The sequence below is a fragment of the Lepidothrix coronata genome, unplaced genomic scaffold (genome assembly GCF_001604755.1).
Source record: "Lepidothrix coronata isolate B3197 unplaced genomic scaffold, Lepidothrix_coronata-1.0 Scaffold199, whole genome shotgun sequence".
Lineage (NCBI taxonomy): Eukaryota > Metazoa > Chordata > Aves > Passeriformes > Pipridae > Lepidothrix > Lepidothrix coronata.
In genome coordinates this window covers 443,405-469,366 of record NW_016690379.1, presented here as the reverse complement: position 1 = coordinate 469,366, position 25,962 = coordinate 443,405, and the positions used below count along the sequence as shown (strand labels likewise).

The 25,962-nt window shown below is 55.3% G+C and overlaps 2 protein-coding genes across 2 annotated transcripts in view; both read right to left on the bottom strand.

Annotated features, from left to right (window-relative positions):
* RAB29 (RAB29, member RAS oncogene family) overlaps positions 1–3,418 on the bottom strand; it is a 10,129-nt gene extending 6,711 nt beyond the window's left edge. The window contains exons 1-3 of the mRNA XM_017832264.1: positions 3,265–3,418; positions 1,684–1,755; positions 45–226 (exon numbers count right to left, since the gene is read on the bottom strand). Coding sequence (XP_017687753.1) covers positions 45–226; positions 1,684–1,755; positions 3,265–3,418 — 408 coding nt within the window. The remainder of the gene's footprint in view (positions 1–44; positions 227–1,683; positions 1,756–3,264) is intronic.
* Positions 3,419–5,186: 1,768 nt separating this feature from the next.
* Positions 5,187–22,226, bottom strand: SLC41A1 (solute carrier family 41 member 1). Its single transcript, XM_017832256.1, has 11 exons — positions 22,189–22,226; positions 20,609–21,731; positions 15,134–15,241; positions 11,520–11,591; positions 10,898–11,042; positions 10,654–10,800; positions 9,708–9,855; positions 9,544–9,623; positions 8,602–8,736; positions 7,697–7,845; positions 5,187–7,444 (listed from the first exon to the last, which is right to left on the bottom strand). Exons 2-11 carry the CDS (start codon positions 20,966–20,968, stop codon positions 7,259–7,261), a joined length of 1,530 nt encoding a protein of 509 aa, XP_017687745.1. The 5' UTR covers positions 20,969–21,731; positions 22,189–22,226; the 3' UTR covers positions 5,187–7,258.
* Between the last annotated feature and the right edge of the window lie 3,736 nt (positions 22,227–25,962).

The window sequence follows — 25,962 nt, the reverse complement described above, 5'->3', positions numbered from 1 at the left end:
CCAAAGACACCCAAAGACAGCCAAAGACACCCAGAGCTCCTCACCTTGTTGGCCAGCAGCAGGCAGGGCACGGGATTCCCATCTGGCAGCAGGAGCTTGCTGTCCAAATCCTGCTTCCACTTCTGGCTGTTGCTGAAGGTGCTGATGTTGGTGACATCAAACATGATGACACAGGCTGAGGCCTCCCTGTAGTACAGGCGGGTCATGGATGTGAAACGTTCCTGTCCTTCGGGATCAAAGGGGAAAAAAATCACCCCCCAGGGTTACTATTTTGGGATTTGTTCGTGCAAATAATGTGTTTATTGAGGTCCATCCTTTTCTCAGCTGACACTGATGGTCCCCACTCAAGTAATGAGGAAATACAGGCACTCCAGTTTGATCCAGTGGTGGGGCTGGAGCAAACTGGGCAGCTCTGAATGCCAGCACTCAGATCATAAAGTTATGGAATCCCAGACTGGTTTGGGTTGGCAGGGAAATTAAAGCTCATCTCATCCCACCCCCTGCCGTGGGCAGGGACACCTCCCACTAGCCCAGGTTGCTCCAAGCCCTGTCCAACCTGGCCTTGGACACTTCCAGGGATGGAGCAACCATAATATTTGCATTATTCCTGGTGTAACTTGGAGTCCCTTCAAGCCACCCCTGTGTCCCCACACACCTCTGAGGTGCTGGGGATGCCCAGGGACCGTCAGCTCGGGCATCTCCTTCTCTTGGGGCACAACAAGGGCACGGTGCCAGCCTGGCCCCCCTGCTTTCCACATCTCAAAAGCCTTTTTTTTTTTTGTGCCAAAACCGAAACCAGTTTCTTGCTGCAATCCTCCTGCTGCCAACTTCTCCTTCCTGTTGCCTTTTTAAGGATTCCAGGCACGGGCGGCCGAGCAGCGAAACGGGAGGAAACCACAGCCCTGTTTTTCTCATCTCTCCGGATCCAGAGGTGCCATTTTAGAGACGCTGCTGCCCTGTCCTGGTGCCAGGGAATTTGGGAGCCACGTTTTCCTGCAGCTCTCCGGGGAGCAGGGGCTCCTCACTCCACCTCAGCACACGGAACACTGTCCCCTGGAGTGTGTCCTCCTCCCATCCTGGTGCCCTCACCTCGGGGGCACCCAACAGTCTCCTCTTGCCATGCCTGCTCCTGAGGGATCCACTGGCCCTGCTCCCACAGCTCATGGAGCAGCCAGATCCCAATCCTGGCAGCCAAAGCAGTCTAAGGTCCATGAGGCTGCTCCATGCAAGGCTCAGGATTCCTGGCTGTCATGCCAGAAATCCAGGTTTTTAACACAAGATCTGGAGCTGAGAAGTCACACATCCAGCTACAGATGAGCCTGTTTCCCATTCCCTCTGCTCTGGCTCTGAAGCCAAAAGGAAATGCTCATCAGGAATTACTGTCTTTGCTGCTGAGCTCCTTGCAAATGGGCTTTTAATTAAATATTTAAATTACTATGGCAGGCTAGAGCCAGCCCTGCAAACCAGAGCAGTCACACCCCTGGAATCCACAGGCTTCTGGGATTTATTTTGGGAGCAGAAGGAAAAGGAAAAAAAAATGAAGAGGAAGAGGAAGGGGGAAAGGAAGAGGAAGGGGAAAAGAAAAAGGAAGGGGGAAAAGGAAGAGGAAAAGGGAAGGGGAAAAGGGCCAAGCCATTGAGAACTTTAAATTCTGCTCCTGTTTCCTGGTCCCTGTGGACTCACCTGCGATGTCCCAGAGCTGCAGCCGCACCGTCTCCGACTCCGACCACTGAACCACCTTCAGGGCAAAATCCACTGGGGAATCCCAAAAAAAAGAAAGGAAACCTCGTCAGGGGTGCTCTGCACCACAGAGCTCATTCCTCCACAGCCTCTCCCCATCTCCCAGCACAGGCCAAATCGTGGGACCTTCCAGAACCCCGAACCAGTGGGTTTGTAACCAGCCCACCCACAACTCCAGGTTGGACGGGGCTTGGAGCAACCTGGGCTAGTGGAAGGTGTCCCTGCCCATGGGCAGGGGGTGGAAGGAGATGAGCTTTAAGGTCCCTTCCATCATTCCATGATTTGATTTAACCAATGCAGTGAGTCAGAAGGGGAAACCCTGTGCCCCTCAGATTCTGATGGGTCAGGGTTTCTCCACAGGGGAAAACCTGTGTGGCGCTGCTGGCAGCCACCCTCAGCAGGGCTGGGACTTACCAAAACCAGGAACTAAGGAAAAAAAAAAAAAAAGAAGAAAAAAGTCTGCAGCTCTTCCTGCTGGGAGTGACCATGGGCACAGCCCGGTGCTCTGCCCACTGGGATGTGGCTCTCCAGTGTTTTCCACTTTTAATCCATCCCCTCCTCTATTTCTGAATAAGAAGACTTAAACAGCTCTGCTTGGCCCCCACTATTTTGGGCCCCTGGGGAGATTTCCTGGGAAAAGCCTTGTCAGCTCCTGCTCCTTCCAGGTTATTCATTTACACTGGTGCAGAACAAAGAACCACAACCCCACTCAGCCCCATTCCCAGACCTGTCGCTGCCCCACCACCTTCCCAAACACCAACACCCCGGTGGTGGTTCCAGGCTGTTAAATTCATGCCAAACCATTAATTAATGCTGCTGGTTTTGCTGGGAAGAGCTGAGCCTGTAACCTCAGACCGTCCAGCTCCTGGGGGTCGTTACTCCCAGGAGGGGGGAGAAGGATGGGGCACCCCGGGGAATGAGCCGGGCGGAGGGACAGGAACCCCCGGGGGGCTCAGGGAAGAGGCTCTGGGAGCTGCTGCGGGAGATGCTCAACAAACCACCGATGGGAGCTTGTTCCTTTCCCAAATTCCCGCTCCCACGGCTGCAGGGGGAGCAGGACGAGCATCCCACGGGCGAGGGGCGGCGGTCCCGGGGGCTCGGCCGAGGGTGGGGGGTCCCGGGGCGCTCCGGGACGGAGCCGAGAGGGCTCGGGATGCGAACCGGGGACAGACCCGGTGGAGAGGTCGGTGCCGGGGGAGGGTACCAGGACCCCGGGGGGGACCCCGGGACCCCGGGGAGAGCACTGGGACCCCGGGAAGAGCACTGGGACCCCGGGGAGAGCACTGGGACCCCAGGGAGAGCCCTGGGACCCCGGGGAGAGCCTCGACACCCCAGGAAGGGCACCGGGACTCCCTGGAGAACATCAGGACCCCGGGGAATCTACAGAAACCCCGGGAAGACCCCTGGAGCCCCCGGGGATGGCACCGGCACCCCCGGGAAGCCCCCGAGTCCCCGGGGAGGAGCCCGGGGATGGCACCAGGATGCCCGGGCAGCCCCCGGGCAGGGCAGGGTGCCCCCGCTCACCTCCCACGGTGGATTTGTAGTGCCGGTTGAAGCTGTCGTTCGCGTAGCGCTGCACCAGCGATGTTTTGCCCACCGTGGCGTCCCCGACCACCAGCACCTTGAACATGCGATCACGCTGCCCCATCCCGGCCCCGGCCCCGGCCCCGCCGGTCATGTGAGAGGGTCAGGTGGGGCAGCGGCGGAACCGCGCCGGGGCTGCCGGGACTTGTAGTTCGCTCGGCCGGGACCGGCCCTGCCTGTCCCGGGCACCTCCGGACCCAGCCCTGTGCATCCCCTGCACCCCCGGATCCAGCCCTCTGCACCCCCAGATCCAGCTCTGTGCTTCCCCTGCATCCCCGGACCCAGCTCTGTGCATCCCCTGCACCCCCAGATCCAGCCCTGTGCATCCCCTGCACCCCCGGATCCAGCCCTCTGCACCCCTAGATCCAGCTCTGTGCATCCCCTGCACCCCCAGATCCAGCTCTGTGCATGCCCTGCACCCCCAGATCCAGCTCTGTGCATCCCCTGTACCCCTGGTCCGAGCTCTGTGCACCCCCAGATCCAGCCCTGTGCATCCCCTGTACCCCTGGTCCGAGCTCTGTGCACCCCTGGACCCAGCCCTGTGCATCCCCTGCACCCCTGGTCCGAGCTCTGTGCACCCCTAGATCCAGCTCTGTGCATCCCCTGCACCCCCGGACTCAGCTCTGTGCATCCCCTGCACGCCTGGACCAAGCTCTGTGTACCCCCAGATCCAGCTCTGTGCATCCCCTTCACCCCCAGATCCAGCTCTGTGCATCCCCTGCACCCCCAGATCCAGCTCTGTGCATCCCCTGCACCCCCGGACCCAGCTCTGTGCACCCCCAGATCCAGCTCTGTGCATCCCCTTCACCCCCAGATCCAGCCCTGTTCATCCCCTTCACCCCCAGATCCAGCTCTGTGCATCCCCTGCACCCCTGGACCGAGCTCTATGCAGCTCCAGATCCAGCTCTGTGCATCCCCTGCACCCCCCGACCCTGCCCTCTGCACCCCCAGCCATGCTCTGGGCATCCCCTGCACCCCCAGATCCAGCCCCATGCACCCCCAGCCCCATGTGCTCCTGTACCCCCAGATCCAGCTCCATGCACCCCCAGATCCCGCCACATGCACCCCAACACCCCCAGCCCCTGCTCTCTGCACCCCCAGCCCCGGGCACCCCTGCACCTCCAGCCCCTTTGCAACCCACAGATCAACAAAAAGACTCCACAACACGCACACACACACATTAATATATTTTATTTCTTCAGAGCCTTCACGCCCCAGTGTTTCTCTCTGCAACTAGAAAAGGCCAACACACCCCTCCCCTCTCCAGGAGACCAGGGTGAGGTCGATATTCAGTGTGTGGGACGTGAGCCAGCAGGGGCTGAGCGGCTGCTCCCCCATCTCTGCCACTGCCAGGGCTTTGTTTTGGGATTCTGCACCAAGATCCTTGTTTGGTTGAGCCTGAGGCACAGCCCTGCAGGGAATCAGCCCCCAGCAGCACATCCCGCAGCTGGGGAGCATGGGGGTCCTTCCACAGCCAGCAATTCCTGCAAATCCAGGGGCTCAGGGTGCCTCAAAAGCTGCAGAACCTTTTTGACCCACAAACCTTCATCAACAGGCACGGGCAGAGGCCACGTGTAGGCAGCACTCAGGGAGCCAGGGCTGGGCTCTGTATCCAGAACAAACACCCAGATTCCTGCTGGGACCCCCCACGAGCTCCTGGGACCTGACCAAGGCCAGGTCCAGGTACCCTGGCACTTACACTAATCCCACTTCGCTTCATGCCGAGCAATTTAATTGCTTTTCATAACTCTCCTGCCACTGTGTGTCAAAGGAGCTTCAGCCTGAACTAAAATAAGCTGCAAAACATGAGAGGGACCTTGAACCAAGCAGAGGCATAAGGAGGAAACGCACTGCAGTCCACATAAATAAATGTAATCTTTATTTAACCAAATATAATTTATCAGTTAAGTTGACATCTGTCAGTTATAGGAACTATAAATAATTAAGACAGTCCTTTTTCCTTTAATAAAAGAATAGACCAGGATTTTCATCTGCAGGCAGCTGTAGAGTAGGCATGCATTTGAGTGCAACCAGTGGGAAGAGGTTTTTCCATCAGTATTCCTCAGTTTTAAGTTAGATTCTTCCTTGCCCTTGCCCCAAACACACCTTTATACCATATATAACACAAGGACCCCTGGCACAGCAGCTCCCACCCCTTGGGTCTCTGCACAGGAGACCACGAGCGGCAGATTGTTCCTCTTTTCTTGGAGAAGTGAAGAGTGATGTGACACCTAAAAGACCAGGAGAGCTTCTCTACATACACATAAAAGCTGAAGTGTTAATGGAAGGGAGCCTCGTATCTATCCCTCAACATCAGGCAGAGAAATCGTGTGGGCAGCAGAGAACGTTCCAGAATTCTCCGGGCCGAGAGTTCAGCACAGCAGCGCAGTTGGGGTTTGGTTTGTGGTTTTTTGGGTTATTTTGGGCACAGCTTTGGCCAGATGAGATATGTGAGAAGTCACCGGGGGGGAAGGGAGAGAGGAGGATCAGAGCTGCTCCCACACGGGACATGGCACAGACTAACTTTGGTCTCGACCTGCCCCCTCAGGTGCATTGGCTCTGGTTTGTGGGAGAGGCAGGAACTGCCCCCCAAGGAATCACTCCCTGCCTAAAAAGCAAAGCTGTCTCCACTTTGGCAGCGCTTTGTAGAGCTCAGGTAGGTCTGGCATTGCCCAGACTAACAAGCAGATGTCCCCACTTGGAGTTATTTTGGGTGAAGATCAGCGCTGCCAGCACCACAACTGGGCTGCCTTCCAGACAGCCAAAGGGAGGAGACGAGCGCTGGTTTGTGTGAGAAATATGGAAGTTAAGCAAAAGGAGGAAGTGGTACCAGTAAAGGACAGTCATGTTGCAGTGGGAGGAACAGGTTTAAAGCAGAAGGCAAAGAAGACAACCTCAAACCCACGCCCAAATTTTGGGTTCTGCTCCGTGCCCAACATGGCGCCCCGAGCCCTCCAGCCAGTGCCATGTGGCCAGGCTGTCAATCAAACCAGGAGCCCGCCCACACCACGCATACCAGACATCTGATTGGCCGCACCATCAGTCACTCCGGCTTAGCGGGGTGCTGAGTGGTCAGTGACCCAGCAGTCCCGCCCAGGGGGCGTGGCCACGGCAGCCAAACCGTATAAAAGAGTGGCAAAGAGACTCCACTTCATTTTGTCTCTGGGCCTGCCATCATGGGTGTTGGTCAGAGCTGCTCACAGGGAACTGCCTCAGCTTCCAGAACTAAATTACATCCAAATGGGAGCACTAAAGAGCCCTGAAGGCTGACAGAGACCAGCCTGCTCATGGCCAGGCTTGGGGGCTTTGCAGTCCTCAATGCCAAGATCACTCACTTCCCTGTGGGCACACAGGACCCTTCCTCACCTTCTTCACTCATCCCTCTCCCAGAGACTCCCTCACCCTTTGGGAGTTGGGCACGGGATGGAGCTTCAGAGAGCCGACACAAGGCAGGAGATGCCCCGTGCCCTCCTCCATGAGGTTGTACTTTGCTAGAAGCTGCCAGTTCAGTAAAATAAACCTGAACTTGAGCTCCAGGATTTAAAACGCTTATGAAGCGAAAAAGCAGCCCTTGACCTCAAGTGAGTGGGGCAGGGTGGGCTCCTTGCACGATCTGACTGACCAGGAACTTCACTGTAACCTTGGTTCAGACACAGCTCCTACGAAATTGCACTTGGTGATTGTCTCGTTACACTTATTTTTTTTTTTTGTCCTTCCTAAAACTAGAGAGATTTTTCTGTACAAACCGGGCTTGGAATATAAACCCCATAAAATTCCCATTGAAAATAATGAGAATTCCAGTACTAAAGATGAAGTCTCGACAGAGACAGGGTGTGGGGAGGAAGCAAAGAAGAGTAAAGGTGGAGGAAAAGAAGCAACAAGAAATGAAAGGAGGAGGAGGAGAAGAAGTGTGGGAAGGGGGGAGCAGGGAGAGCTAATCCCCCACATCGGAGTCCCGGTCCCCAATAAGCCAGAGGATGTGAAAGCTGACAGCGAGGAGCCCTGTTCCAATGAGGTCCCCCAGTGCTGTCAGGTATGGGATGGAGAAGTTGTCTGGGTCGAGGTCCCTGTTCCACATCCAGTGCACCATCCAGTCAGCGATGTAGAGCAGAATAAGAACCTGGCAGGCAGGAAGGCAAGAGCCACGTCAGCCACAGATCCCGAGCTCTGCAATCCCAGAGGTCAGTTCTGCAAGTCTGGCTCACAGAAGCACAGCCACATCCCAAAGAATGGTGCTGGTGAGGGGTCAGAACCCCCTTCCCGAGTGCTCTGGACCTACAGCTCAACTGACTGAGCAGTTCCCAGTGCAGGTGACATGGCAGTGTCCCCTGGCCCAGCCTGGGGGCTCAGCCCCCCGAGGGGCTGCACTCACCTGGAGCAGTGCAGCTGTCATGTAGAACACCACGAAGATCAGGGTGAGCGTGGTGTGGCCACCCTGCATGGAGCTGATGGTGTAGAGGAAAACCAGGTGTCCAGGCACCACCAGGAGAAAGAGCACCCGGGCAGAGCGGGAGTTCACGTCTGCAGGGGGACAGAGATGGGCACCAGGCTTGAGACAGGCCTGCACACACAGCTCTGCAGCTTAGCTGGGCTCTGGGGGACAAGGCAGCACAACTGTGGCCAAATCAGAAGCAGAGGCCACCACCCTGGATGCTCCCACACTGCAGATTTGGGTTGGAAGGCAGCACTCTGAGCATTGAGCCAACCATCAGGATACACAAGGACTCTGCACCAAGGAGAGTTTCATTCTGTCCCCAGAGTAAAAGCTGTCTCAGAGCTCAGCTGCCACGTCCCACCTCTGACAGTGCTCAGCACAGAGCTCTCAAGAATTTACTGTGAACACTGAATTTCCTTGGATTTCTGCCTGTACCTTGTCTAGTGATCAGTTTTCTGACAGATCATCCCCACACTGGAGATCTGTTCCCTCTCCTTGCTCTTCAGGGCCAGCCTTGGCCCAGAAGGCCAGGACCCTGGAAGTGTCCCTCCCTGGCAGTGTCCAAGGCCAGGCTGGATGGGGCTTGGAGCAACCTGGGATAGTGGAAGGTGTCCCTGCCCATGGCAGGGGGTGGGACTGGATGGGTTTTAAGGTCCCTTCCAGCCTAAACCATTCTGGGATTCTGTGCCCCAGAGTGCAGGCTATCAAGCTTGTCTAGGAGTAACAACCTCTGCCCACCTTCTGTGCTGGAATTTGAGCTGTGCTCTGCCCCACACCTGCCTCCCAACAGGCTTGGGCCACCCTTTCCTGTGCAACGTTATTTCAAGGGCTGACACAGATACCTGAGCTGCAGAAAGTGCTGCAAGGGCTGGGGCACTTCCAAGGGACTGTTTTGGAGCTCTCCCCAGGCATCCCACTCATGTGCAGGTAGGTGGAGATGCGACTGGCCTGCACTGCCACCAGGTTGCCACCCACACCTGCAGGTCAGGAGAGAGAGGAAGGTGATGTGTCAAACACTTTGAAGAGCTGTTTTCAACAACCAGCAGATCTGGAACTGCCAGGTGCTGGGATAATGTAGGGCAGTCTATTTTTGACCCGAATTCCACTTTTGCAGGATGTAAGGAGCTCAGACAAAGCACACTGTTCTGTGGCTTCCCTTCAGACCCCTCAGTAAAATAGGTGCCATTCTATTACTGCAGCTTGGGTTAGAAGAAATATGTGAAACAAAAATGATGAGTCAGACAAGCAAAACACACACAGGAAGTTTAAAACTATTATTTTTCACATGAGGCGTAATGAAACTGTGAAACCCACTGGCACAAGAGGCACTGGCTCAGAATTAACTGCATTTCTTGGAAAAAGTAATTAAAAAAAGGAGTTTCTCTGGTTCATTAGGCAGAAAAGAGGTCAAAGCTTTACACCAGAAGCAATTGGATTTCCTGACTCCCAGGTGCAAATACAAATCTCTTATGTTGCCAGGTGCCACAAGGTAAATATTTTGGAAGATGGGGGTGTCCCACCAGACAGGAGGAATGAGGAAGTGAAGAGGTCCCTGGAAAGGTGTCTGTTAGGGAATAGCCTCCCAGGGCAGGCACCTTTCAGTGATAGGCTGGCACTGGGGGGAGCCACGGTGCTGTAAAGCTTGAGTCAAAGCTCAGTGCCTCACTGGCATCCAAAAGGGATTCACTGTCCTTAACCTGCCTGAAATAAGGCACAGGGGACAACTCCACTGCTTGCCAAGAGCCTCCAAGAGCTGCAAGCCCAGCCAGGGTGGAAGGACTCACCATTGATCACTGGTGTGAAAACAGCCATCCCAGCAAAGTTCGGATCCGAGACCGTCCTGTCCAAAATCAACCCCCCAACGCTGCAGGGGGAAGATTGAAGGGGTCAGTGCTGGAATTCTCCCGAGGAATGAGGCTGTGGGGTGGGGGGACAGGAAGCCTCCCACCTGCTGATGGCCATGGCGATGACAACGGGCTCCCAGCTGGAACAAAGCACCTCCCAGGTCGCTGAATCCTTCCTGGCAATGAAGACCCAGATGGGCAGCAGAGCCAAGAACAAGGCGCACACCAGGGGATTCACGTAGAACTTGCTCTCTGGGGGGGAAATGTGAGAGATATCAAGGACACATCCCACTGCAGTGAGGCAGGTGATGCTTCAGCAGAGCTCAGCAAGCCTGGCCACAGGCTGCTGGAGTTGGGAATGCCAGGAAGGGCAGGGAAACCGGGCCAGTCTAGCCTCAACTCTGCAGGACGTGGTCCTTCTTCCTCCTGGTGTACTCACAGGGGTGGGAGTTCTACTTACAGGGGTGTCAGTACAACACTGGGGGCACAGGGCTGTGAGTACAACACTTGGGTCTGTTTATCAACAGATCCGAGTGAGATCTCTTCCATTTCAACTGCTCATTCCCACTTTCTGCTCCTGGGCAAGATCTCCCAGTGTTGCTTCACCTCTGGATGAACCTGGCTGAGTCACATCCCTGTATCCCGGCCCCAGGGAAGGAGGAGGAAGTGGAGAGTCTGCAGCTGCAGCCCTGCACTGAGGATCCCCAGCTGGTGCTGACTGCACAGCAGATGAAATCCAGACCTTCCTTCTCCCAGTGCTTCAGCCACAGACGAGCCCCTGGCACCTGGAAGGGGACAACCCCTTCCTGACCACTTTACCCCGAGAGAGGGAAGCATGCAGGTCCTTGCCAAGAGTGTCTGCAGCTACAAGGCACTGAGGAAGTCCATATCCTCCCCTCATCAGTCTGACTAGATCTCACTAACTGAGGGAGCTCTAGACCAGGAATCCTGAACACCCCAAAGACAGAAAGGGCAAAGGAAGAGGGTGAGATGAGTGGACACACAGCAGTACAGGGAAAGACCAGGCAAAGGCCTTTTGTTGCTCCTCACCCAGGTCCTTGTACAAGCCACAGCTGATTCCTGACAGCAGAGCCAGGGTGACAAGATCCCCCAGGCTGGCAGCAATCGGGGTGGCCACGTTGTCAGGGTTGATCCCCATCCTCCTGGACCCGATGATGACCCCAATCATAATCATTCCTAGAGGCAAAAAGAGGAAAAAGAGCAGGATGAAGCCAAAGGAAGCCAAGCATTTTAGGCAGAGGGGCACAGAAGGCGTTCAGCATCTGTCTCTCACCCAGAAAAAGGGAAGCAACGAAGGCAGTGGCCACACTGCTGGCACAGAGCAGGACAGCGTGGTACAGGCTGAAGTGCCCGTCTGGGATCCATCCGAACACCACGGCGGCGATGGAGGCCAGGAAGCCAACCACGGTGGCCTGAACCTGGAAATGGAGGCCAGAGGGTTACCAGGAGAGCAAACAGTCCCAGGGTGAGGGAAGAGGTTGCTCAGAGAAGCTGTGGCTGCCCCATCCCTGGAAGTGTCCAAGGCCAGGTTGGACAGGGCTTGGAGCAAGCTGGGCTGGTGGAAGGTGTCCCTGCATGTGGCAGGGGGTGGAATGGGATGATCTTTAATGCCCCTTCCAACCCAAACCATCCTGGGATTCTGTTCTGTGATTCTGAGAGAGAAGCACCACCCAGGGTCCCATGTCAGCTGGATTAGAATCCAGCAGGGAAACACCAAGTCTAACCTGTAGAGAAAACATGATGATGGGACAAAAAGGTGCCACTTGCCTCTCTGTTAGACACAGAATATTGACAGTCAGTAGCAAACCCAGGTATTTAAACTTTCTGCATCTGCCAGAGTTGAGCTTGCACCAGCTACCAATATTCCACTTCCTTCTCCTTTCCCTTTTTCTTACCAGTAGCAGAGCCATGTTTCCTGTTATCATCTTCCAGAACTCTTTGGGTGTGTCCATTTGGCCAATATTAGCCTGCAAGAGGACATGGAATATCATTAAAGACTGACAGCACTTTGCACATGCCAACAGTGAAATTCCTGCCTTCCAGCTCTGCAGAGGTGTGTTTGCAGGTGTGAGGGGCCAGCTGGGGCCCAGGCTGTGACTGTCCCTTGGGCTGTGCACCCTGGGTAACTACAGCACCTCTTCCAGCTGCTGCTCTGGATTTACCCGATGGAAATCCTGCAGAAGCACCGAGACCCCCCCTGTCCCTTTGCAGTCACACACTGCTGCTCACTGACCCACCACAGTTCTGATCCAGCCAAGCCTGGCTCAGGCCCAGCTGGGTTATGCTGCCCCTCAGGTCAGCCAGGCAGGAGGGAAGCAGGGCTGCCAGGTCAGCTGTGTGCCCCTGCTCCGACACGGAGCGAGGCCAGAGCAGCACGTGGGCAGAGGAAGCTGGCAGCAAAAACCCCTGTTTCGGGTAAAAGCTGAGTAAACAAGGCCAGTGCCACGTGGGGATGGACTGGCAGGAAGCAGCCATGGCACAGGGGTCACCTGGCACCGCTGCAGCTGCGGGAGATGCTAATCAGGATAACCAGGAGAGACGGAAAGTTGCTTTAATTCCCTGGAGTGCGATTCCAGAATAGCCCAGCGGAGTGGCTGCAGTCGGCTGGTCACTGCAGGGCACGAGCTCTGCTCTTCCCTACCACCTCCTCGGGCTTTTTATGGAAGAATGGAGAAGCAGGGCACATAAACTTATGCCTAACTTGTATTATTAGAAGCTGATGAAGATGAAGCAAGGGAGAGGCTCCAATGTGCGTTGGAGCTGTTGGCTGACAGCATCAAACTTCTGCACAACAAGGCAGCAGCAATTTCCTCCTCTCAGGTTTCCTTGCTGGCCTCCAGCAAAGGAAAACAAAACAAGAAAACCAGGAGTCAATGATCAGCTAATCCCTCTGCTCTCCTTGCTGCACGTGCTTGAGAGCTGCCAGCTCAGTTCAACCAGCACTGAGATGCCCCCAGCTCTGGAGTGAATTATTCTGGGCAGTTTAGTGGAGAGGAGGAAGGAATGGGGGAAAACCAACAAAAAGTTGACTGGAGTAGCACGTCCAGCACAGGAATTTCAGCTCCATATGAAGCCTGACCTTAAAATTCCAGCCACATGGCAATTAGGCTGGGATTAACACAACCTAGCTGTAGTCACTGCCAAGAGGATTTAAATCCTTTAACTAATGGGAGAGTTTTGCTTCTTAACTGTGAAAGGAATGTCTGAGGTGCCTTAATGCAGCACTAATTAGAAACCCACAGTCTGAGAAAGCACTCTGGGCTGCTTTCCTGTGGAGAGAGCACGGGATCCACCCCGGGAAGCTCCGGGCAGAGGGGAGCTCCCCCCACACGCCTGCACGTGGGACCCCACGCCGAGGGATGAGCAGGGCAAGGGGAAAAAGGAGAGCCCAAGAGACTGCCCTGTCCCACCATGCACAGACACAAGGAGGCTGGACTTGATGATCTCCGGAGGTCTTTCACAACCTTAATGATTCTGTGATTCCATGATTTTAAGGAGGCAGAGAGCAAGGCTCTGGGATCCATGTGGAGGCAGCCAGGGCAAAGGGAGGCAGAGGCCAGAGCCTGCCTGTTGGCCCACAAGGCTGATGCCACGAGGCACCAGGAGACCAAGCTGGTGGGTGCTCTCTGTGCTGGTGTCCTCGTGACCCTCCTGCAGCCACCAGAGCAGATGGGGCAAAGTTTTGCATTGCTGACTGTCCACATTTTTGGTTCTCTGCCAAGCCTTCCCCAACACTGCTCTGTGCCAGCCCCAGGAGGGAAGAGGACACACAAGTGCCACTCTGCCTTTGTCCCAGGAGAGCCAAGCACTCACCCTGACCAGCCCATGCTCAGAAAGTGCAAGCTGGGCAAGGCCAAGAGGGAGAAGAGCCTGTGGGACAGCAAGGATCCTGTCAGGATCTGAACAATGGAGAATGAATAAAACAAAGGGATTTGTTTCCGTGAACAAAGCTCAGGCTCTGTTCCTGCAGGCCCTGGCTCTGGAGCACAGCTGGGCCAGGGGCAGTGTGGGGCCTCCCAGCAGCTTTGCCCTCCCCACAGTGCCTGGGGAGAGGAGCCCAGCCCCGAGGGGAAGCAGCCCCAGCCCAGCTTTTGCCAGGCAGTGCTGGCACAGCCATTCCCAGGGCAGCTCAGGGCCCTGCTCCTTCAGGGAACAAAGGGCAAGGGCTGCATCCAAGAAGGAGGTGGCCCCATGGTCAGGGGGAAGGGTTAGTCCAGGGAAATGCTGTTTGCCTTCCTGCTCCCCAGGGGCAACCTCAGACCCTGCAGAACACGATGCTCACGTGCCACTGGCTCAGGGGATGGGAGCAGCTTCCTCAGGATTCACACGAGGAGCTGCTCCAAGGGGGACGGGGGGGCTGTGGTGAGGGGAGCAGCCCAAAATGTTGGCTCTGGAATGCACCAAAAACCTTGGGCCTCAGAGGCCAGTGAGAGCTACTGAGGAGCAAAGAGTCACAGCTGGAATCTCCCCATTGCTCCAGATGGAAGAAGGAAGGACGTGGGAGAGCAGATCCAGAGGGACCTATTCCACTCTGCTGTGCCTTCTCCTGCAGCAGGCAGGAGGGGAGGGCTGAGGGGAAGGGAACATGCCAAGAAGGAGGTTGCTGCTGCCACCCAGGCAGACAGTTCTCCATCCCTACATCTCAGTGAGCACTTCCCAAGCAGCTCTCTCGAGCCAAGGTACATCAGCACTGCCAAAGCCGAGGCCAGGCTGGCTGCTGCAAGGACTCTCCTCGGCACAGAGGAGCCAGAAGCTTGGCAGCAGGCAGCCAACACCTTCTAGATGTAAAATTCCAAGCTCCCATCATGGGGAACACAGGGACATCAGGCAGTCACTTGCTGTCATGCTCAAGCAGAAGATGCCTTGCAGCAGGAAGGAGCGTTATTGTCCCTGTCAGGAGAGGGTGTTGGTCTCTCTCCAGCAGCTCCAGACACAAGAGTGCTGTGTTGGAGGGACATTTAAACACAAAGCAATTAATTGACAGCTGGACTGACACAGTGCTCCGAGGAGCTCACAAGAGCCTGCCCCATCCCTCACAGGGAGCTCAGTGTTCCACAGGAATCCCACTGAATTGGAGCAGGAGATCTCCATCACTTCAAGAGCCTGTCAATCCCCCTCAAGCTCTCAGTGCAAGGTCCCCTCTGCTTTGCTGTACAGTTCTCTCCAGGCACTCTCCTTCCCAGCCCTCCCCACCCTGGCTCCTTCCAGCCTGCTCTGATAACATTCCTGCACCAGCTTCCCTCGTGGAAAAAACTGGATCCAAGCACTCCAAAGCCATCTCTCACCGTGCCCTCAGGCCCCTGAGCAGCCAGCACAAGGAAGTGAACTGTCAGCAGAGCTTAAGGACCATTAAACCTTCAAATCCCATCAGCCCAGTGGGATGGAAACACCTTCCCAGCAGGCTGAACTCCAGGCTCCGGTGTCTGCGGTCACTGACACAGAGATTTTCCTTCCCACCTCTTCCCAAACCCAGCATCCTGCTCCCCCCCTGAGCTCCCTGGGTACTCACAGCAGTGGACAGGCGGGATGCCAGAGTCATCTCCAGGTTCCCCTTCAGGCCCAGCAGTGCAGGTACTAAGATAAACAAATTGGTCACGTTTTTGAAGACGTCCCAGTGCTGCAAGATTAAAACACAGACAGACCATCAGATCTCGGCATGGCTGATCCAAATCCTTGCTCTGGGTGGCACTGGGTGGCACTTCCTCATCACCTTTGACACCTGGCAGTGCCCCCAGCAGCCACCCCAGTCCCCTTCCTGCTGCCACACGTGGAATTTTGCAGTGATTTTACCATTTTTGACGTTTGTGTAGCAGGCACCGCGTTTTCCCGCTGAGTTTAAAAACCAGCTCCGAGCTGGCAATTTTCAGCGAAAAATCCCCCAAAAATTCCCCAACTGACAAAATGTTTACACACAGAGAGGCCAAAATAGGGAAAGAGGAAGAGACTTTGCCCAATATTTGCAATTTTTGGCAGAATCTGAAGCTTGGTCAGTCTTGGCTGAGAGACATTCCTACGTGTGTGTCTCACAAATACATTTTGGAGCAAAGAATTGCTGCTCCCTGATCCAAAATCCAGCCCACTGCGGCCACCTTTTCCTGGTACCTCACCTGGCACCTACAGTACAGGTATTTCCTAACTCTTCTGGCTCTCCAGTCAAGTCACCTCCCCTGGGATGAGGGAGGGAGGCAGCCACGGTTATTTAGGAAAAAACAAAGGGTAATTGCAGGGTAAGCAGCCTTATAGAAGAGCAGCTGGCTTGCAGGAAAACACAAAACCACTCCAAAAAACCTCACAACTGCATTTAAAAAAACCCTCAGGCCTCACTGCCCCTTTCTGTATTGTCATGGATGTGTTGCAAGAAGGCCCTGTGTCCAAAATAACTCCTGCTTCCCACACTGCCTGGCTGCCAAACTCCTTAAAGGCCACTGGAATCACACTCCCAGCAGCTGGTGCTGTGCTGGGCACGTTAAACATCACAGCTCTGCAGCTGTACCTGTCAATGGTACCTGCAAAAGAGAGGCTCCACCTCTCCCAGAGCTTTCCTTGGCAGTGTCAGGCTGCCAGGCTCAGCAGGGAAATGCATTTCTTTCTAGGACAAGGAAGACTGTGGGCCAACACCTTAGAGCAAATATAAGTCACTCTCTCTGGGTGACTAATACCTTCCTCTGGGGAAGGGTTTCAGTCATTTTTGTTTATTTTTCCATCCCTCACCACTAAGCCAACAAGTTCCAGTTTCCTGTAGGTCCTTTGCAATACCACACTCAAGCTGCACTCACTTGAAAAACCATCGGAGAGAGAAAAGTGCTTGAGATGGATGAGCTGGGACCACTTTTCCTCAAAGGCCAAAAGTGTCTTCCAGTCAGAAGAATTCCCTTAATGCTCCTGAGGGTGGGGAGGCCCTGGCACAGGTTGCCCAGAGAAGCTGTGGCTGCCCCATCCCTGGAAGTGTCCAAGGCCAGCTTGGAGCAACCTGGGCTAGTGGAAGGTGTCCCTGCCCATGGAGGGGGTGGAATGAGATGAGCTTTAAAGTCCCTTCAACCCAAACCATTCTGGGATGCTCCGACAAGCTGACCACACACTGCAGCTCCCAGGCATGTGGATGAAAGCTGCTCAGCTATTTCAGGCACAACCACAACTCTCTGTCTGCTCCTGAGGATCCCAGTCTCCAGGAGAATCCACCATCCCTGGAGGTGTCCAAGGAATGAATGGACGTGGTACTCGGTGACAAGGTGGGGATTGGTCACAGGATGGACTTGGTGACCTTGGAGGGATTTTTCAACCTCAGTGACTCTGTGACTGTGATTTCAGTGCTCACTGTTGAGCAGAGCAGGAGAGCACAGACTCAGACACTCCATCCAGCCCAGCCTCACGTCAGGCTGGGCTTCCTTTAAGACACATCCAGGCGAGCTCGGCTCTCCCCACTCTATTTTTAGCAGTCACTGTGATTATTTTGCTGGGTGTTCCACGGGTGAATCCTCTGCTACAACTTCCCTCAGCAGCATCCAGGACTCACTCAGCGAACACCACGCTCCCACTTCCCAGCAGGACGAGCTGGGTGTCACCAGAACCACTTAATGAGAGGAACATCGTCATCAGTCAGACCACGGGCTGGAGTGCCAAAGTTTCCTGGCTCCAGAGATCACAGAGGCAGGATCAGGCAAGAGCCAGCACCAGTTCAAACCCTGCCTCACCTTGTCCCAACCCTGGCTTTGTAAATTAACCTTTAAGGGGGAGGCTGCACTGCAAACTGGTGCCAGAGGCAGCTCCCTGAGCAAGACGGGGCTGTTCGTGGAGAAAGGAATAAAAGCCATCTTTGGGGGAGGAAAACCAGGAGATTTCTGCAGACCTCAGCAGCTTGCTCACTGCAAAGAGCAGGACCCATGGGCTCCTGCCAACTTTCTTAATATTAGATGTTATACAACACTGGGCTATGGGCATTTCCTACAGCTCCAAGGCCTCCGTGGCTCCTGCAGGGAACAAAGATCCCTGTGGAGACACGTGCCCATGATGTGGCTCCATGGGGAGAACCAGGGCCAGGCTGTTTTGGGGAGGACAACAAAATGGGAAAGAGAAGAGGAAATAAGACTTTAAGTTCAGGACATCGAGATGATAAAATCCCTTTCTGCCTGTAGCAGCCCCTCTTGAGAAGTGCAGAAATCAGCTGTTTTCAGGGAAAGATCCTCCAGCATCATCCAGTCTGCTCCATGCAAAGGGGAACTGGGGAGTGAGGGGGCTCTGGCTGCCTTCCAGCAGGGCTGTGGCAGAGAATTACAGGCAGAGGCACCTCACCTCCAGCACCTCCTCCCTGCCCTCTGCAGAGGGGGAGCACAGGGGGTATAAGATACGTATATAATATGTGACACATACCCAGTCTGGGTTTCACTTGTTTCAGCTTTATTTTCTACTGAGCCACAGCCCCTCTGAACACAGATCTACCCAGACACAGCACATCCTGGTGTCTGCTGGGCAGCACTGGAGGGGTCACACCAGACAGGTCTGGAGGGTCTGGATGAAACACCAACCCCCAGGAGCTGTTTTGCAGCTCCCTCCGGTCCCGCTGCCTTTCGGGAGCTCTGCACCTCCAGGAAGATATTCCCGGGGGATCAGCTGCCCCTCAGCTGTGTCAGTTCAGTCCCTGGGTGTGAAGTGAAGGCTCACAGCTCACGAGGAAGAGCTGGTTTTGCTCAGATGGCAGCAGGGTGGTGATTCACGGCTCAGGGGAGGGGCTGCTGCAGGTCGGAGCTGCGACTGCCTCGGTGCAGCTGCTTCTCCCGGCATTCTCCCTCCAAAATGCCACGGAATGGGCAGCCCTAACGGGAATGCAGGGCTGGCAGTCCCTGACACCCACCCTGGAGGGATGGTAACACCAGAGGGGGTGAAGCAGGGGAAAGGAGCAGGCTCCCTCATCCATATGAAATCCTGTCCATCCAAAGAACCTTCAGGGAGCTGATAAGTCAGGAAAACAACAACAGGGGCTCTGCTGGGAAAGGGGACTGTGCCAACAGTCCTGCACTGCACACAAAAACCAGCCAGGGCACTCACATGTACCTGGCCTGGAGTCTCTGCGATCCCAGAGGCAGCAGAGGCAAATCCTCCTCCTGAGAGGCACATTCCCGGGGCCACGTTAATGGGACAGCATGGCCAAAGGCCAGGGCTGCTTGTTTTCACAGTGGGGAGACCAATTACAGCTGGCTGATTAGTCCAGTCCTCCAAAACACAGGACATGGAGTGTATGGAGCCCCCAGCCAGCACCAGCCATGGCTGCATCCAAAGCCACGGGACTCCAGTGACCCACTCCACATGCTTCCTCCTTTCATCCAAGGTTCTGAGCCTTTGGAAGCCAGTTATCAGGATCAGCTCCCCAAGCCAAGCCAACAGGCTTCCCATCCCCCTTTCCCACCCTATGGCTCATTTAATCCCAAGGCTAAAGGGAGTTAGAGCTGTTGGCAGGAAAAGCTGCACAGCCACACGCTGAGCTGCTTGTGGGACACGGGAATTACAAAGTTTTATTTCTAATGGCCCTAAAAAAGAAAGGCAGGAGAACACAGGGCTCAGCTGCAGTATCCCAGCCCTGCCCACTCCTTCCCAGCCAGAAGGGCTGCTCCTTCTCCAGGAAAAACTTTAGGTTGGGTTCAAATCCCTGGTTCTGGGGGGCTTCCAGAAGAGCCACGCAGGAGTTTACAGGGACCTTTGCAGAGGGAAACACGCTTGAAAGGTCTTTCTTTTTAAGAAAATGATTCCAGTAAATCTCTCTCTCTCCCAGATTAATTTAGCACATCCAGCTTTTCCTGTTTTGAGTCACTTCACAGCTCTCTCAACGGCCAAGAGAGCCCGTAAGGATGACCAGAGTGCAAAGGCACGCAGGGAAACTGCTGTTACGGGCAGGACACCACGAGGAGTGTCTGCTTGACCACCCACAAGCCCAAAAAAACCCTCTGACTGACTTACCCTGGCACAGGGTAACACCCTGGGCTGACACTCGAGCCCTTCTCTGCCAACACTCGAGGGCTTGTTTACCTCACTTGAGCAGAGAGAGGAGCTTCAAGCAGAGCATTTTTGGTTGACCACAGCTCCAAAATGGCTGCCTCCCCCATCCAGAGAGTCTCATAAACCTCCACTGCACAGATGAGCGAGTTCTGAGCCTCAGTCACCGCTTTGGGCTGGGCATCAGACAGCTCTGCCCAGCCTGTCTTTCAGGGCAAAGGAGAAGAGGTGAAGCAACTCCTCTGCTGCCAGACACACATGCTTGGAAAACGTGTTATAGACCAGTGCAGGAGCCACAGCTTCCAAAGGCACCATTCCCACATAAAAACACAAACAAGCTGCCAGGCTGTCGGGTTCCCACAGCATCACCTGCCAAGGTAACACGTTGGTTTTCATCCAGAGGTCAGTGCCAGCTCTCTGGCAGGCCTTTCCTAAGGATCACCTCCACACACCTCCCAGGAGGAACCACTCCTTTAGCCCTGTCACCCCTGGCCACGTCAGGAGCACGAGGAGGAGGTGAAGGGGCCACGTGGCCTTCAAGCTTTGGAATGAGCCCCCCCACAGGTGTCCAGCACACGCTGTGGCAGGAGAATCATTAACGTGGTGGCACGAGCCTGGCGTGCTGGGACAGCCCAGCAAACACCCAAGGTGGAAAAGGGACACAAGTGGAACCAGTGACTGGGGCTGGGATGTCACCAGCCACCAGCAGGGAAGGGCTTCATTTCGAGCTGTGATGCAGAGTGGTCTCAGGTGCCACATCGTGCCACATTGTGACCTCCTCCTCTGAGCCACAGCTGTGCAGCTGTGCAGGGGTGCCCTCGGCCTCTCCTTCCCTCATTCCACACATCACCAAGGTCTCCCTGTCTCCCCTTCCCCAGCCAAGAGAACTGGTCTCCTTCCCTCCCTGTTGCCATCTGCTGAACTAGCCTTGGCATTCCAGTCCCTCCTGGCTTGACAGGATTCAGAGCCCAGTGCCATGCCAGGGAAGCATCAATCCTACCTGCACAATGTCCAGCACCATTCCAGCAGCAACTGTCCCAAAGCCTGCCAGGAGGAACGGGAAGAGGACTTGCAGCCCAATGGAAAAGGAGGTCTCCTTGAGGGGCGAGGCTGGCTCAGGACTCTGGTGTGTGCTGGTGTCATCGCTTTCATTGCTCTGGCTGCCATTTTCCAGCAGGGCATCGTCTTCTCGCACCCCTTTGGCGTTGGCACGGGACTCCAGCACCACTGCTTCTACTGCAGCAGGTCCCAGGAAATCTGAGGGCTCCACCAGCTGCCCCTGGTCCGGACCGGTGAGATGGTCCACAGGCACAGCCCCATTGGCCTGGTGGGTCTCCTTCTTCTCAGGCTTGGCAGACATGCTGTTCAGAGGCTATCCTGACCCTTGGCTTGGTGGGCCTACAGCCAGCAGCTGTTCCAGAAGAGATCTTCTGCCAGGAACTTACACAAATGGCCTTTCCGGCATCTAGGAGCGACCTCTCCTATCCCTGCCCGCCTGCCTTGGAGTGCAGAGCCTGCTCCTGCAGCAGAGATCCCCATCAAGCAAAGTCCAGGAACAGGGGACACCAACCACTGAGAGAGCAGGAACTGGGAATGATGGCCAGTTAATTCCCTCTGGTTCTCCTCTCCAGTGCTGTGTGCTACAGCAGCCTCCAAGGCAGGATCCAAGCTTTCCTTCTTTGACGTGTGACACTTCAGTGCATCTTTTTCCAGGTTTTCTTCCTGCAGCACGGCTGCTGTGATGGGGCACCCAAGGCAAGGAGAAAACCCGGCTTGCAGAGATGATCCAGCCTGGAAAAGCTCTTTTTGCTACCTTCTGTTGCTTTTCCCAGTAGCACTGTGCCCCTGCAGAATTCCAGTCTGAAGTCTCCTGTGGGGTTTTCTGCTCTGTTTCAGCCTGGCTTTTGCTCTCTGCCAGCAATCCCGGCAAGCTCCAAGTGTCTGTCGTCCTCCTCTTCCAGGAGAATTTCTCACCCAACAGCACAAGACAACCACAGCTCCTATTTAGAGCAACAGCAGGTCCCCAGTTAAGGTCGCTCGCTGAGCTGGGCGGGCTGCAGGGTGGGCTCTGGCATTCGGACAGCCCTGGATTTGACGCGGCTTTCCAAGAACTCGCCTTTCACCTGAAATACAGGGGAGGAAAACAGATATTCTGTTGGATTCCACGGCAGCACAAGAAGCTCCTTCATTTCTATGTCGAAGGTTCGGACTTCAACGCACCCCGGACTATCCCCTCGGCTCTCCTTCCCCTCTCAGGGGGCCGTGTCAGGGGACAGAGGGACCCCCGAGCCGCAGGACGCCCGGGGCCCCCGCCCGCCGGTGCCGCAGCGCCCGCAGAGCCGCGTCGCGGGGGGAGCGGGACCGGCGCTCCCGGAGCGCAGCGGGAGCGGCCGCGGAGGGGACACCGCGGGGATGCGCTGCCCCGAGCGGAGCGGGAGCTGCCGCGGCCGGTCCCGCGCCGTGTGCCCGCGGTGCCGCCGCTCCCTCAACGCTCCACTCGCTGCTCTCAGCGCTCCCTCAGCGCTCCCTCAGCGCTCCCTCAGCGCTCCCTCAGCGCTCCCTCCCTCGCGGCTCCCGCACCTCCCTCAGCGCTCCCCCGGCCGCTCTCCCCGCTCTGCCCCGCCGGGCCCGGCGCGCGCCGCCCTGACATCACCCCCCGCCAATGGCGGCCCTGCCCAGCGCGCCGCGCCGCGCTCCTATTGGCTGCGGGCGCGTGGCGTCACTCCCGGCCCCGCCCCCTGCGCGGACCACGGTGGGGAGGGGGGAGAGGAGAGGCCACGCCCCCTTCGTGGTGCTGGGCGTGGCCTGGGGTCACGTGGGGGAGAGTCCGCGTGGAGCGGGGGGAGCGATCCCTGTGCGTCCGTCCATCCATCCATCCATCTGTCCATCCGTCCGTCCATCCATCCATCCATCCATCCATCCATCCCTCCGTCCATCCATCCATCCATCTATCCATCTGTCCATCCATCCCTCCGTCCGTCCATCCATCCATCCATCCACCCATCCATCTGTCCATCCATCCATCCATCCATCCATCCATCCATCTATCCATCCACCGACCCATCCACCCATCCATCCATCCATCCATCCATCCATCCATCCCACTATGGATCTGTGCTTTGATTATCCCCCATCCAGGGGAATGTGGCTGGAGCCAGGCCCTGGACCAGTACAGGTGGAACCCACTGGCTTTCAGGCCTCTGCCAGACTGGTGGAGTTCAGGGAAAAAAAATCAGGAATATTGTCACGTCCACGCTTTGCCTGTTTACGCCAAACCACCCCCCAACAAATAAATAAAAAGCATAAAAACTCCTGCTGCAGAGATAAGCTCCTCAATGCTCTGCAAAATTCCATGTTCTTGAATGACACCAACTCTTCTGATTCATGTTTTCCTTTTATTTCCCCATTTTTTCTTTTTTTTTTTTTTTTTGCATGAGTGGAACTTATGAGCAGTTGTTGTTTTTTCCTTCCTGCCTTTCCTTTCCTCCCAGGAAACAGTCAGCAGCAAGTTATTACTCAGAGTGATGATGTGATCCCCAGCTCCAGGCCTTGGAGACAGGTTTTGGGCCAATAAGGGTGGCTGTGACACAACCACCCGTGCAGGGGGAAGGGGGAGGGCAGCACAGGAACCACATTCCCCCATGGATACAGGGAGACAAGTGTGACTGGAGCTGGTGACTTCATTCCTTGAGGAAACAAAGGCAGTCGTGGGCAGCAGGGGATCCATTGTGATCTAAAGCTCTGGGCTCTGCTACTTCATTTCTGTCTGCTCTCATTAAAAATTGAGCAAGAGAAGGGTTGTTTCCTGAAGTATTTGCTGCTTTGGGAGAAGGGGGTGACTGGAACACGTGGAGCAGAGCAGAACTAATGACAGAAAGCAGCTCTGATGAGGGACTTTTTATACAGGCAGAGAGTGACAAGACAAGGGGTGATGGTTTTAAACTGCCAGAGGGCAGGGTTAGGTGGGATATTGGGAAGAAATTCCTCCCTGTGAGGGTGAGGAGACCCTGGCAAAGGGTACCCAGAGAAGCTGTGGCTGCCCCATCCCTGGAAGTGTCCAAGACCAGGTTGGATAAACCTGGAGCAACCTGGGCTAGTGGAAGGTGCCACTGCCCATGGCAAGGGGTGGAATGAGATGAGCTTTAAAGTCCCTTCCAACCCAAACCATGCTGTGATTTCAAGGGCTGAGGAGCCTCTGGAGTCACTTACCTAATTCCCAGACCCTCCTATTGTGACACCAGCAAAGAGACCTCAAGGAAGACTTAAGACATACAGAGACATGTCTTAACTAAAACCACAACACACTTCCACACTCAGGCTGGGATTGGAGCTCCAAATCCTGCCTCCAGCCCCAGCCTCTGTTCTCCTTTGTCCAAATAAACCTGGGTAAGGCTCTCCTTCCGCCTGCATCTTTCCTTCCTGGCTCGGAAAATCCGTATCTCCCCCGGAACAACCGTCCTTCCCTCACCTCCCCAAAAACAAGGCACACCAAAACATGACCTCGGTGCTGCCCAGCCCAGCTGCACCCTCAGGAAGTGGAAGTGTGGAGACAAAAGCTGCCTGAGACAAGAACACAGAAATAGATAAAACCCCCACCAGCGCAGAGATCAGAGAGGCAGAGGATGAAAGGGCAGGAAATGGGTTTCCAATTGCAGGGAGCAGGTACCAAAGGCAACAAAGTGTTTGGAGAGGGAAGGGTTTACCACTGAGCTGCAGCTGGATCAGGGAATGTGGTGCCCGTGTGTTTTACAGCAGCCACGTGGTTTTGGCACTGCCAAACTGTCCAGCTCTGGGCCAGCACTCAGGAACAGCCTGAGAGCCCACAATGGGTATAGGGTGACTCCCTCTTGCACAGAATGCAGCAAAATAAAAGGGTTTGGCCAAAGTCACTCAGAACACCCACCTCATCCAGAGCTGACAGTGCCCTGAGAGGTGCCTTTGCTCCCTGCTCCAGCTCCACCACTCTGTCACAGATGTCAGTGCAGTCCCAGCTGCCTTTGGCCAAGGATCCTGAAGGAACTGAGTTCCTAATTACTTGCAAACAGGAATCCCAATAGGCAAGCTCAAAGACTGGTCGTGACTTACCCCTTCAGATGTCAGTCCAGAGCAAAAGCAGCTCACGAGGGCAGGCAGTGATGTCAGAGGCTGACCCTGATCTGGGAGAAGAAATGCAGACCCTGGAAATTCTGTTTTGCCAGCCTGGAAGCAAACAAACCCATCACCATCCTTTTTTTTTTTTTTTCCAAGGCCCAGATGACCAGTGCTCCCAGCTGTGTTCCTGTGTCACCCACGTGCTGTGACAAACACGGGTCAGCCCCAATCAGGTCTGTCCCTTGGGCTTTTGGCCATGTGAGAGCTCCTGGCAGAGAGGAGCTGGAAGGTCCTGGTTTCCTGTGTTCCACAAGGCCAGTGGTTCCTGTGAGATAGCAGGGCCATGGACACCTGTCATGGAGGCCCTGAGGATGTGCCTCACATTTCGGGTTTGTTCCGGATATGAGCTGTGAGCTCATTTATATTCAGAAATCAGGCTGAAGGAAACACAAATACCACAAGGCTGGTCAGAGCAGAGGCTGGTATTAAAAAAGAATAAATGAAAATCATCTCTTTTACTCCCTTCTGTTTCCCAGAATCACAGAGTAGCTGGGGTTGGAAGGGACCTCTGGAGATCCAGGCCCTTCCATGGGGTCACCTTTCTACTGCAACACCAGGCACAGTGTTCAAGTGATCTGAGTATTTGCAGGGCTGCAATAAACCATACATTGCATTGGATTAAAAATACAAGTTAAAATGCATGAAAAGCACCCTGGGAAACGCTACATGTTGCTTCTAAACCCCACTGCCCAGGCTGTGACCAACTCGTGGGTAAATCCATCAGTGCCAAAGAGCATTTTCCCTTTGTCCCCTGCCCTCACCACCCTTCCATGGGGTCATTTTCCTTCCTGCTGAGAACTGGCTGCAGCTTCCTCTGGGGCCCACCACCACCCCAGCTCTTCAATCAGCTCAGTGATCTGCACTGAGCAGGGCAGGTCCCTCCCTTCCCCACCACGCTGAGCTCTTTATCTCCACCACCCGCTGCCCCGGGAAGTGTGGGAGCGGAAAGCGGAGCCAAGGCCCTGCACAGCAAACCTGATGTCACACAGCCTGCCCTGAGCTGCTCAGCTGGGCAAAACAACCCCTGGGCAGCACTTCTGCACCACTCCAGGCACTGAGATGTTGAGAGAGACCTCCCAGCTCACGGCAGTGCATCTTTAAAGCGTTGTAACAAGAACCTGAATTCGTGGATTAAAAGGACAAACACGTCTAAAAGTTTCAGAGCACCAGCAAGGGGAGGACTGAACACATTGGCAAGAGCCT

Bases quoted from the DNA above. Each gene is read 5' to 3' on its own strand.
- SLC41A1 (XM_017832256.1), bottom strand. From the start codon at position 20,968: ATGTCTGCCAAGCCTGAGAAGAAGGAGACCCACCAGGCCAATGGGGCT. The intron at 10,801-10,897 runs GTGAGAGACAGA...TTTTGCCTCTAG, and splicing joins CGTTGCTTCCCTTTTTCTGG to GAATGATTATGATTGGGGTC. The intron at 9,624-9,707 runs GTGGGAGGCTTC...TTCCCCCTGCAG, and splicing joins ATCGCCATGGCCATCAGCAG to CGTTGGGGGGTTGATTTTGG.